The sequence below is a fragment of the Sceloporus undulatus genome, chromosome 6 (assembly GCF_019175285.1).
Source record: "Sceloporus undulatus isolate JIND9_A2432 ecotype Alabama chromosome 6, SceUnd_v1.1, whole genome shotgun sequence".
NCBI classification, from domain to species: Eukaryota; Metazoa; Chordata; class Lepidosauria; order Squamata; family Phrynosomatidae; genus Sceloporus; species Sceloporus undulatus.
In genome coordinates, this window is record NC_056527.1 from 104,993,058 (window position 1) to 105,005,730 (window position 12,673).

The window sequence follows — 12,673 nt, forward strand, 5'->3', positions numbered from 1 at the left end:
ACTCCGCAGTTTTATTCATTAATTTATATATTAAATTTATATCTTGCATTTCTGCCATTGATGTCAAGGTGGGGTACATGGCTCTCCTCCTTCCCACTGCATCCTCACAACAACCCAGTAAGGTAGGCCAGGTTGAGAAAATGTGACTAGCCCAAGGTCACCCAATGAGTTACTGTAGAGCAAAGATCATAAGAGTCAACATGGAGAGAACAAAACATGGAATTGTCTCTTGGATTGTTCCAGAATAGAGAAATCAGGTCTCTAAAAGGGATCTAAAATGGGGACAGAGAGCACAGGTTCTTCAGGGGAGCTGATGTACAAGCTGAACTTTGAAGGAAAGCACTGATGGTCAATATTCTTGAGGTCTTCCAAATCAATTCCAGAGTTCAGCTCTCCTTTCTGAAAGCTTTCTGGGAGGCCACAGAAAATGTAAACAAGGCCTGGGCGGTGTAGTAAGTGGACATGATGAGGAAGCGAGAGTGAGGTAGGAAGGAGCAGAACGTTTCAATGCCATAAAAGAGATCAGAGGCAAAGAAGAGGAGGCTGCCAAAGGACGTGCTCAGCTGGCGTCCAGGGTGAGACAGTGCCCTCCAGGCCATCATGCTGAGTGGGACTTTGGAGGCTGTCTCAGCCCATAGAGAGATGCCATTCAAGCAGGGCATCACCAGGTAGATGTAAGCCACAAACACAGCCCCCACGGCGACGACGAAGACGAGGGGCCGAAAGGGAGTCAGGCCAAATGCCAAGATGTAGGAGATGTGACATGCAGCAAAGGCAGCCAGTCCTAGAGAAGGGAAGAAAAGGAAATACAGTAGATTAATAAAGAACCTGGCTCAGAGAGTCCTTCAGGTCTAAGTCTGCACAACCACAGGATGCATCAGCACTGCAGAAGTAATGCAGTTTTACACTGCTTTAACCGCCATGGCACAATGCTACAGAATTCTGGGATTTGTGGTTTTGTGAGATATTTAGCCTTCTGTGTCAGAGAGCTCTGGTGCAACAACAAACTACAAATCCAAGGATTCCATAGCATTGAGCCATGGCAATTTAAGCAGTGTCAAACTGCATTAATTCTGCAGTGTGGCAGCAGCCTTCAATGTAAAGTAGATTCCCTGTCCCACTAGCCATGCCACTGCCAATACACCTTGGAGATACAATCTGGGGATGGGTATAACATGCAGTGAAAGTTTCATAGCATGGAGAAGCTGGGATGTAGGGGGAAACTTCTTGGAACTTGGAACTTTTCAGTGATTCCAATAAAATGACATAACATAGCTTAAATAGCTGGGGGCAAGGCTGCAGCTCAGTGGTAACAATTGGCTGAGTTGCAACTAGGGCTAAAATTGCCTGATCTCTCCCTAAATTTTGGACAAAGTCTGCCAGTCAGTATAAACTCCATTGTGATGAACTAGATAACTCAGTGATCTGACTCACATGTTCCTAAAGCGACTGACTTCATTCCAGCACTTTCTGGCCCAGAATTTTTTCCACCTACACTTGGGTCAAAAAAGATCTCTATTCAGTTATATGCTGATGATATGGTTTTGATTTCACTCACACGTATAGGTCTGGGAAGGTTAATCTCCAAGCTTGAAGTATTTTGCTCTAAAGAAAAGTTTGTTATCAATTACAATAAAACAATGGTGATGGTGTTTGGGAAAAGACACTCTGATTTTCGTTGCTCTATTAATAATAATAAATAATTGGATGTTAGTTATTTGATGGAGCATTTTATAATTCTGAATTTCTGGCATCGGTTTTACATTTTAATCATGTGAATGGCCTTTGGCTTAAGCATTAATAAAAATTGAATTGAAAAAAAGTAATGCATTCTTGTTGTTGTTATTTGCTGTTACACTTACAATTTATGGAAAGCTGAAGGAGAGACCTCTATATCATCATATCATCAAAAGCGTTGCTCAGGTCTCCCAGACTCAGGGCACTGACTTCTTTGCTTGAGTCCACCCACTGTAACACAATCTTTCTCTCCAATACCTTAAAAACAGTTCTCTGAAGATGCCAGCCACAGATGCTGGTGAAATGTCAGGAAGAAAATCTTCTAGAACAGGGCCACATAGCCTGAAAAACCCACAAAAAACTATGGATGCTGGCCATGAAAGCCTTCGATTTCACAGTTCTGTGAACAGACTGTTCTTCCAATCCAGATTCAGTCAGAGTTTTTTCCAGGTTAACTAAGGTCTAAAATACACTGCAGAAATAATCCACTTTAGCTGCTTTGGCTCAATTCTAGGGAATTCTGAGAACTGTGGTTTTGTGAAACATTTAGCCTTCTCTGTCAGAGAGCTCTGGTAGCATAATAAACTAGAATTCCCAAGAATCCCTAACACTGAGCCAGGGCAGTCAAACCAGTCTCAAACTGGATTATTTCTGCAGTGTATTTTGGACCTACATGCCTGATCCACTCATTTATTTCGGCAGTAGTTAGATTTTAACATGTGATCCCATCAACTAGCAGTTCCCAGGAAGTGGTACTGTATCTTCTACTCCTAAAGAGCATTACAGTCCAGTAATGCAGACTTTCGACTCTGATCTTTTTGGGAATTCTGGCTCAGATGATACATCTGTTGATGGTACCCTCCTGTGGTGAAAAGCAACATTACATCAGAGCTAACACAGCCTGCCTTTTGCAAAACATTACAGCCCCTGGACTACGTTCGGAATGTTGGATCCCACATTTCTCCTTTGGGTGCTGTTATAGTACATAGCCTACATTCATGTTATTGTTTAATTCCTGCTGGCTTCCTTGTTCTCATTGCTAGTAGTTTGTTACATCTAGTAGGTTTGTTTGTTGACAACATAAGAACATCATTAGTGCAATGCTGGATCAGATCCAGCATCTATTTAGTCCCACTTTCTGTTCACACAGTGGCAAATCAGTCAGGCACAAGAAGCCCACCAGCAGAACATGAATGCGTTCCACCTTCCATCTTGTATCCACAGAGATTGCTATACAAAGAGGTGATGCGTAACCATCCTGACTAGTAACAGGGGTGTCCCTAACCTCCATTTAAGAAAGAAGTTGGTAACATAAGCTTACACAGAAGTCTACAAAATCTTATGCTACCAACTCCTTTCTTTCTTTCAGGTCCAAAACACACTGCAGAAAGTTTGAGGCCGCTTTAACTGCCCTGGCTAGTTAATTCTGGAAACCATAGTTTTGTGAGACATTTAGCTTTCTGTCAGCGGGATCTGGTATCACAATAAACTACAATTCCCAGGATTTCCAAGCACTGAGCCAGGGCAGTTAAAGCAGTCTCAAACTGGATTATTTCTGCAGTATACCTTTTTGGCCTGAGTCTCAAAGATTACAAATCTTTAACTCTTGTGCCCTGGACAGCACAACATGGAGGTTTCAATTGAGTTCAGATCTTGCTGGCAGGTGGGGGAAGACTATAGTTCAATCAGCTTGCTATGTGGGTCATTTAGAAAAGGCAACTGCAAATGTGTAGCATGCCCTACTAGAGTCCCTTACAGCTTTATTTACCTCCCCTAGAATGAAGAAGACCATAGTAGGCTAGTCTGAAGAGCAGTATTCTTATTAATGGTGAGGATAGACTATCATGTTTTGTTTCAGATCTCACTTGCTAAAAAATAAACAGCTGGCACTCTCTATTGCAAATAAATGCACGGCATTGGATGGGACGGTGAATCAGCCCTGGATTTTGCTCCAAACTTTTAAAAAATGCTATCCAAGCCACTGAACCCTGCTGCCCCCAAAAGTTTCAGGACCTGGGATAGCCATACTGTTAATGTTTCCAACAGGGAGGGAAAGAATCACTGATATAAATAAATGCATATAGAAAAGAATTAGATTGTTGAGCAATGTGAAACAGCATGGTGGGGAACTGGGAATAGCGTGGGAGAATGAGAGGAGGCTCTGGAGCATTACTAGCAAATCACAATCTCCACTTGTGGACACCATTTTAATATTATGACCAAACACCAGAATGCTTAGAGACAGATCCAGTTCCATGCAACCCAGTCCCAGGCTCCTCTCCATTTTCAGGGTCCCTCATACACCTAGAATCATAGAGTTGGAAGAGACCGCAAGGGTCATCCAACCCAACCCCCTGCTATGCAGGAACTCACAATGAAAGAATCCCCGACAGATGGTCATCCAGCCTCTGTTTAAAGACCTCCAAAGAAGGAGACTTCACCACTCTCTGAGGGAGTGTGTTCCACTGTCGAACAGCTCTTACTGTCAATAACTTATTCCTAATGTTGAGGTGGAATCTCTCTTTCTGTAGCTTGCATCCATTGTTCTGAGTCCTATTCTCTGGAGCTGCAGAAAACAAGCTTGCTCCATCCTCAATATGACACCCATTCAAATACTTATACAGGGCTATCATATCACCTCTTAACCTTCTCTTCTCCAGGCTAAACCTAAGTCTCTCCTCATAAGGCATGGTTCCAGATCCTTCACCACTTTGGTCGCCCTCCTCTGGACACGCTCCAGCTTCTCAACATTTTTTTGAACCATAGTTCCCAGAACTGGACACAGTATTCTCTGGACACCGTGGTTCCCAGAACTGGACACAGTATTCCAGGTGGGGTTACCTGGAAGAAAAAGCTGAGGCCACACCAGGCAGGCATCTCCCACAGCTGAGAGCAGGAGGCCTTGGAAGACCCTCCGGGAGTATGGTGTCCAGGCGCCGGCACTATGGGATTGTATGGCCACAAGGAAAGCCAAGTAGAGGGTCGGAAAGCACTTGACAAGGGCAGCAAGGGCACTGGGTTCAGGAAGCTTGAGTGCAAAATAGACGATGCAGGAGATCAAGAAAGGCAGCAGCTTGATTAGCAGATTCCCAGTCTAAGAAAGTGACATGAAAGGAGAGAGACAGAATGAGGGATTAAACAAAGGTATTCATGGCTGGTCCAAGATACTTTGCAGCCTGAGGTCAAGCAACAAATTGCGCACGTGTGCACACGCACACACACACATGTTCTGAATCCCAGAAGAATGCAATTAAAATATGTATTTACTGGAGTTATTAACAGACAAAACTTTTATAAATATGTTAGGAAAATATTTCAAGTGCTATGTTCTTCAGTTGCTCAGAATAAAAGTTGAAAGGCTTTTATTTTGGGTAACAGAAGAAGTCAGAAGCCGAAACATTTTCCTAATATGTTCATAAAACTCTGTTAGTTAATCAGATAGACAGAAAGGTTAGACAGACAGAAATATTAGATAGAAAGAAAGATCAGACAGACAGACAAACAAAAAAATATTGGAACATATTCCTGAATGAATAAAATTGAAATATAATACAACCTTAACAAAAGACAGACCAAACTGAGATGGGTTGAAGCTCAGAATCGAAAGGATGAAAATACAGTAGAGTTATATTTGTGTTACAGGATGTGCTTGCTTGCCTTTTAGAAAGATTAACATGGAATTTGAAGGAAGCTAGAGGGGACAGGAACAGTGGAGAAACTTTGTTGTTGTTGTTGTTGTTGTTGATGTTGTGTGCCTTCTAGTCATTTCCAACTTATGGTAACTCCAAGACAAACCTATCATGGGGTTTTCTTGGCAACATTTCTTCAGAAGAGCTTTGCCATTGTACCTTCTTTATATTGGTTTCAACAGTTTCCTGTTTATTCTTTACAGAGATTGATACTGAGGCCCTTTCCTACAACACAATTATAGCACTATAATTCCACTGTAACTACCATGATCTCATCCTGTGGAATCCTGAAGGTTGTAGTTTGATGAGGCAGTAACTCTCTTGAGCTGAGAATTCTTAATCACAAATCCAAGAATTCCATATGACAGAATCATGACAGTTTAAGTGGAATTATAGTGCTATAATTGTGCAATACATTAGGCCCTTGGTATCCACTGCAGTTTGATTTCAGGACCCTCTGTGGATACCAAACTCCATAGATGCTCAAGTCCCATTAACTAGTGGCTCAGTAAAATAGTGTCCCTTATATAAAATGGCAAAATGAAGGTTTGTTTTGTGCAATTATTAAAAATATTTTCAAGCCATGGATACTTTAATCCATGGATAAAGAATCCATGGATATGGAGGCCAACTGTATGTTAGGATCCTGGGTGACTTTACTTTTCCTATCCCATATTCTCTATTACCCAGGAATGTAGCTTCCCAGCTTTCTCTTGCTCATTCTGAATGGCCTTCTTATGTTGTTGTTGTTGTTGTTGTTGTTGTGTGCCTTCAAGTCATTTCAGACTTATGGAGACCCTAAGGCAAACCTATCATAGGGTTTCCTTGGCAAGATTTGTTCAGAGGTTTCCATTGCCTTTCCCTGAGGCTGAGAGAATGTGACTTGCTCAAGGTCACCCAGTGGGTTTCCATGGCCAAACAGGGAATCAAACCTTGGTCTCCAGAGTCATAGTCCAACAATCAAACCACTACAAAAGATGATTATTTTCTAGGCCTTGCTTTCACAGTTCTTTCAAGCACCATCCTTCCATGCAAAGCCAACAGAAGGAAGGGAGGGACAGGATGAGAGGAGACCTGAGAAATAAATAACCATATAATAAATTCAAGAAGGAAAATAGATTGTGGAATCCTTCCCAATTTATCAAAAAATATTGTTTCTTGCTGTTGCTGGATTAAATAAACTGTCTGCCTTGTATTAAGTTTTTCTAAACCAAAGCAAGACATTAATGGAACCAAAAACACACAACATGCACCTCCCATAACTGAATTAAAACCTGTTAATAATTATTCTTCCTGGCAAGAAGATTTGATTAGCTGGTTAAGATGAATGAAGATTCTGTTGAATAGAACACATATGCTCTTAAATAAATACAATTTTCTTCTTCCCAGGGAAGGGGAAATGGAATCAGTGCCTAATAGGAGAGAAGATATGTTTACCTGCTATAATGTCTTGCTTTGGTCAAACTGTTCTGAATTGGATAAATTTTAATAATAATCATCATCATCATCATCATCAATTTATATTAATTTATTCAAATAATAATAATATAAATAAATAATAATTTATTTATGTGTAAATAATTATAAATGAAATAACCTCTCTGAAGTCTAGAAGTCCCTTCTAAAGTGTGATCTAGAATGAGAATGTGGACTTGATAGTCATTTGAACCCATGTCCTAACTCGCCCTTCTAATTCACCTGTGGCATTTTTTCCATAAGAATAAAACTGAAAAGATGCTTTTTCTTTTATGTGCTTGAAACTACTTTTTAAAAAATCTATGCCCTTATGATGTTTTGGCTACTACTAGGTGCGGTTTTGAGGACTTCAGCAGGAAGCTACTTTCCTTCACCAGTCATAAGGGATCCGCTTCTGATTGGATTTCAGCCAAATCTGATGTACATTCTTAATAATAACTCTTGTTCCCATTTTTGCAACACTATCATGTTGTGCTAAGAAGGCCCTAGGCAGTGCAAAAGCAGCTGTCAAAACAGTGGTAGGCATTTAAATATAAATAACACTAGACCAGATCCCTAAGATGAAAACTGCTATTTCTGTTATGTCTATTATTACTATTATTGGAGACCAGGGTTCGAATCCCAGATTAGCCATGGAAACCCACCGGGTGACCTTGGGCAAGTGCACTCTCTCAGTCTCAGGAGAAGGCAATGACAAACCTCCTCTGAAAAGACTTCCCAAGAAAACCCCGTGATAGTTTGATCTTTTAAGATGTGGCTGGAATGAACCCATTCTGTGGGTTCATCATCTCAGGCTTGCTTTTCTTTTTCTGGCACAAGTTTCTGGATTTGCTGCTCCTGGTAGCTAAACAGGTTTGTTAAGCAGTGTTACATCCAGCAGCCGGATGATGCATTCAGGTTCAGATGACATCAGCCTGTTCTTTTGGATGGGTTAAACAATGATGCGCTTAATTTGGCACAAATAATATCTGCATTTTCATGGGTCTTACCATGGTTTTAATCTTTCCTATACATAGTTCTAGATATGGGTATAAACAGCATAGAACACTATCTCAGCCTCAGGGGAGGGCAATGGCAAACTTCCCCTGAACAAATCTTGCCAAGAAAACTCCACGATAGGTTCACGTTAGGGTCGCCATAAGTCGGAAACAGGATGATCAGATGTCACAACCAAAAAGAAGGGGAAGGTACCACAAAATGAAGGGCATTCAAGAAAAATGTAAGGCATTACAAAATAAAAGCTAAAATCACTAATATAAATATAAATGCATGCTTCTTAGGCATGCTGAAAATAGAGTACATTGTGGGAATTCCTCCTGGACAAAAGACTGAAATGTAGGACATGTCTTGGTAAAGGGGGATGTTTGGTCACCCTGGCTGGAAACGACTTGAAGGCACACAACAACAGAAACTGAGTATCTAATTATTTGAGAGGTAGGAGGAATCTTGTTAACGCTTATCCAATATCCAAAAATATACCAGGGTAAGCAGTTTTCTGCGATCTAAAGGTGCATAGAGCCCACCTCCCATGCCCATTTTGGGGTGCATGCGTAAAAAATGACCTTTGTGCCGTCTAGGGGCTGTGAGGCAATTTCACTACATGCCCCCCACCATTATATAGATAAAAAAATAAGACTGATTAATTAGGAAGAACAGACAAACTAGGAGATGCTGCAGCAGTTTGCTTTTACCTGAACCTACTGGGAAAGACAAGCTTCCACCTCTCCCCTCTGCTGAGTTAAATGAGCACAAAGTACATTTGCACTCTGAATTCAGTTTGCACCAAGTGAAGCAAGCTGAGGACAAAGGGAGGAAGAAAGAGAAATTGAGACATTTTAAAAGCAGCCGAAAAAGTGGAACAACAGAGGATTCATCAGAACTTGTCCCTGGCAAATCAAGACAGTTGGAAGTATGTCACAATGGTTTCACTCCCCTCAATATTTATTATTTCTGCCTACGAAGACTTTTTTCAAAATAGGAATGGACCAGAAATCACTTCCAGTTTTGAAAAATGACCTGCTCATTTGCGGGGTTCCCCCCCCCATTTTTAAATACCATTTCTGAACGGGATACATCGAGTGTAAAAAGGTCCTAAGTCTATTGGTTTGGAGGAAGAAGGCAAAACAGCAACAACAAATTGCTCCCCACAGCTAGATGGCACAAGGGATCTTTTTTCAATTTTTGTAAAAGTTGGGAGGAACTCCCTGGGACCTGTGCTTGGCCCGTCACTGACATACTGCAAACACAAAATATGTGCTCTGCAAAGATACTTAGACACTACTGCTCAGATATCACCCCAAAAAGGAAGAAATGCACCATTGGAAAAGAAGAAAAAAAGAGACCCATCTTTGCATAAAGTTTGCATGGCATAGGCTAGTTTATCGGTATAGCACAGCTGGAAACATTTTTTGTTAGACTACAGCTCCCATTAGCCATGCTCCCTTAGAGATTCTGTTTGGGAACTGTGATCCAAAAAGGCAACTGTTCTCAAGCTCTGAGACAAATTTAGAAAGAATTAGTGTCCTGGAAGGATACATCTCACCATCATGGAGAAGACTTGTGGCCAGGAAGGAACTTGTATGTCTGCTCAGTCTGCAGTTCAGGATCAAAATGTTGATGGGTTATTTCAGAGCACCTCCCTCTCTCACTTCTGAAGTTTTTTGAAACCAGATGATGACTGGACAGCCCTTCAAACAGGGCTGGAGCAGTATAAACATAGAGCTAACAGACTGCCCAGGAACCAGCATGGTGTAGTGGTTTGAGCAATGCACTATGACTCTGACGACCAGGGTTTGAATCCCAGCTTAGTCATGTAAATCCATTGGGTGATCTTATGTAAGTGACAGTTCTTCAGCCTCAGAGGATGGCAATGGCAAACTCTCTCTGAAGAAACTTGCCAAGAAAACCCTGTAATAGGGTCACCGTAGGGTTTCCATAAATTGGAAATGACATGAAGGCATACAACAACAAAGGACTGCGTTAAATCTACTGTCCAAACCAAAGCCAGTTCTGATCTACAACTTTAGGTCTGGCTCCATTTAGACCTCATGTATTGTGTATATTGGGTTGTAGCTCTGGGAAAGAGAGAATGAAAGCATTGCCCTTTCAAATAACAATGTCCTCTACAAAAAATTATTTGCTTCATTCCCCAGATTTCTAGCATTGCAGAAACTGTGAGATAGTGAAAATTGTTTAACTTAGAACTCTTGCATTTGTGATGTTTGCATCCCCTTGGTCACTTTGCACGACCCTTGTCTTTGGATGCCTAAACTGTAGTTCCAAATACTCAGCTGAAGTTTTAGGTTGCTGCAATGCTAGAAATTGCAGGGTTAAAGAAGAATTTAATGGGGGGAGAACAGAATCCTTGTTTGGCGGGAGCAGTGTGCTTATTATTTACCTATATTGGATATGATTATTTCTAAGATGGCTACAAGGTTTTTTTTACTGATGGTGATGGACCCATCAAAATGATAGAGAAATATTTGTTATTATGGATGCATAATCATACCCATGGGTGCTTCTCATTGATTCTTTTCAATTGTCACTACCACCACCACCACTATTATAAACGATTTCAGTCCTGATTTTCAACCATGCTTTTCAATTATAGTAATATAATATTAATCTATGCAGCCAAAGGCAAAATTAATACAGCTTGATGCCACTTTAACTGTCATGGTGCCATCCTATGGAATCCTGGGATTTGTACAGTGGGCCTTTGGTATCCACTGGAGTTTGGTTCCAAGACCGCCTATGGGTACCAAAATCCGTGGATGTTCAACTCTCATTACATACATGGGCATAGTGAAATGGTGCCCCTTATATAAATTGGCAAAATCAAGGTTCGCTTATTGGAATTTATATTTTTTTGGATTATTTTCAGGATGTGAATGGTTGAATCCATGGATCAAAAAAATGGATATGTGGATAAGGAGGGCCAACTCTAGCTCTCTGACAGAGAAGGCTAAATATCTTACAAAACTACAATTCCCAGAATTCCATAGCATAAAGCAGTGTCAAACTGCATTAATTCTGCAGTGTAGATGCAGCCCTAAAGACTCCTTCCTGCCCCCCCCCAAAATCTTTTAAAAATGCAGTGCAACAGCAATAGATATTAATTTTTTATCTTTAAAAATCCCTGCCTCCTTCCAACATATTGTAAACTGATTTAGGAAGCTGTCCATCTGAAAAGTTGTATATAAATGCTCACAATTTTTTTAAAAGGAAATAAAAATAAATATTAAAAGCAGAATGAAGCAGAGTACACTGAAACAATTTCTCCTGAAAGAGCAGAGGAAAACCACTGGGGAGATTGGAGAGCTAGATACCATAAGGGAAGTTATTAGTAGGAACAAGTTTAAAAGTTAAGATAGCTACAAACATAAAAGCCAAGTTTATAAAAGCCAGGAAAAGGTATTTTAATTAGGAGCGGTAGCTGGATAAATTTACAAAAAAGAAAAGCATTTTAAAACCCAATATTTTGCACACATACAAGACTAGTGTAATTTAAATCATGGCAATTGGTGGAAGTAAAATTACAGTGGGCCCTTGGTATCCACTGAGGTTTGGTTCCAAGAGCCCCCATGGATACCAAACTCCGTGGATGCTCAAGTCCCATTAAAGACAGTGGCATAGTGAAATGGTGTCCCTTATATAAAATGGCAAAAGCAAGGTTTGCTTTTTGAAATTTATATATTTTTTGGAATATTTTCAAGCTCTGAATGGTTGAATCCATGGATAAAGAATCCGTGGATATGGAGGGCTGACTGTATATTATGCAGGTTATCTTACCAGAATGCTCTGAACTGCTAAAGAAAAAAAATGTATAACATACCATGGAATTCTTTGCAAACGTGTAGAGGAACTTCTCACCTGTAATTCCTTCAAAGATGTTACTTTTCAAAGCCAAATTTGGTTTATAGCAATGAAGCAGTGAATGAGGTCCGCAGATGGTTTAGAAATGTAGCTGTGGAGAACTGAAGATGCACAACACAGTCATCTACCATAACTTTGTGCCTGGAAAGACTCCATCCGATGGATTTTCTGAATGGTGTCCATTCAGTCCTAAATTACTGTCTTATGACTGTGATTTCTCTTGAAGCTACTGCTTCTTTTTAAAGAACAACTACTCAAGAACTGACCTGGCATACACCACCCTTTCCTCTCCTTGCCAACCATTTAAGTAACTGACAGTGGACCTAAACTATGATGTTATACACCTCATTCTATAGAAGCAAGTGCTTCACAGCAGGTCACATATGCAAACTATATGGAAACTATATTTCATTCTCTCTAAACTACAGGTCCTACCAGTTGTGCAAGGAAAGACACTAGGCATGGGCAGCATTTCCTTTTTGGACTACAGCTTCCCAAATCCCTTGGACAAAAAGTCAAGTTTCCAAGTTCTGATTCGATTAGGGAAGTTTTATTACCAGTTGAGCAAGTTCTGGAATGCTTTCAAACTGGTTCAACTTGAGGCTTGTTTTTGAAGGGTATGGTGTGGTGACATGTATGTGTGCCAGTACAGAGTGCTATTCAGAGTCTGGAAAAGTAGAATTGTAGAGTTGGAAGAGAACACAAGGGCCATCGAGTCAAGCCCCCTGCCATGCAGGAAATCTAAATCAAAGCATCCCCAACAGATTGCTTGAACTCTTGAGCATAAGCAACAAATGGAGGCAGAAAGGAGGGAACTTCCTGCAGTACATTTTAAACATAATTTCTTTGGGTGCTCATTACACTGGCAAAAAGCAGGGGCATCACTTATGGATTGC

General features: G+C 40.7%; 1 protein-coding gene across 3 annotated transcripts; it reads right to left on the reverse strand.

Moving 5' to 3' along the window:
* Nucleotides 1–9,136, reverse strand: LOC121934182 (lysoplasmalogenase-like). Of its 3 annotated transcripts, XM_042474418.1 has the most exons (3): nucleotides 8,958–9,136; nucleotides 4,579–4,831; nucleotides 1–784 (listed from the first exon to the last, which is right to left on the reverse strand). In XM_042474418.1, exons 1-3 carry the CDS (start codon nucleotides 8,958–8,960, stop codon nucleotides 387–389), a joined length of 654 nt encoding a protein of 217 aa, XP_042330352.1. In that variant the 5' UTR covers nucleotides 8,961–9,136; the 3' UTR covers nucleotides 1–386. The 3 variants fall into 3 exon arrangements, 1 of the variants encoding a protein (XP_042330352.1); XR_006104584.1 differs by lacking the exons at nucleotides 4,579–4,831; nucleotides 8,958–9,136 and adding an exon at nucleotides 1,863–2,892 and having other exon boundaries at nucleotides 684–784; XR_006104583.1 differs by lacking the exons at nucleotides 1–784; nucleotides 8,958–9,136 and adding an exon at nucleotides 8,594–8,786 and having other exon boundaries at nucleotides 4,706–4,831.
* Between the last annotated feature and the right edge of the window lie 3,537 nt (nucleotides 9,137–12,673).

Excerpts from the sequence above, each read along its gene's own strand:
- LOC121934182 (XM_042474418.1), bottom strand. Across the intron at positions 785-4,578 it reads GCCTCAGCTTTTTCTTCCAG|GACTGGCTGCCTTTGCTGCA; the intron begins GTAACCCCACCT and ends TCCCTTCTCTAG.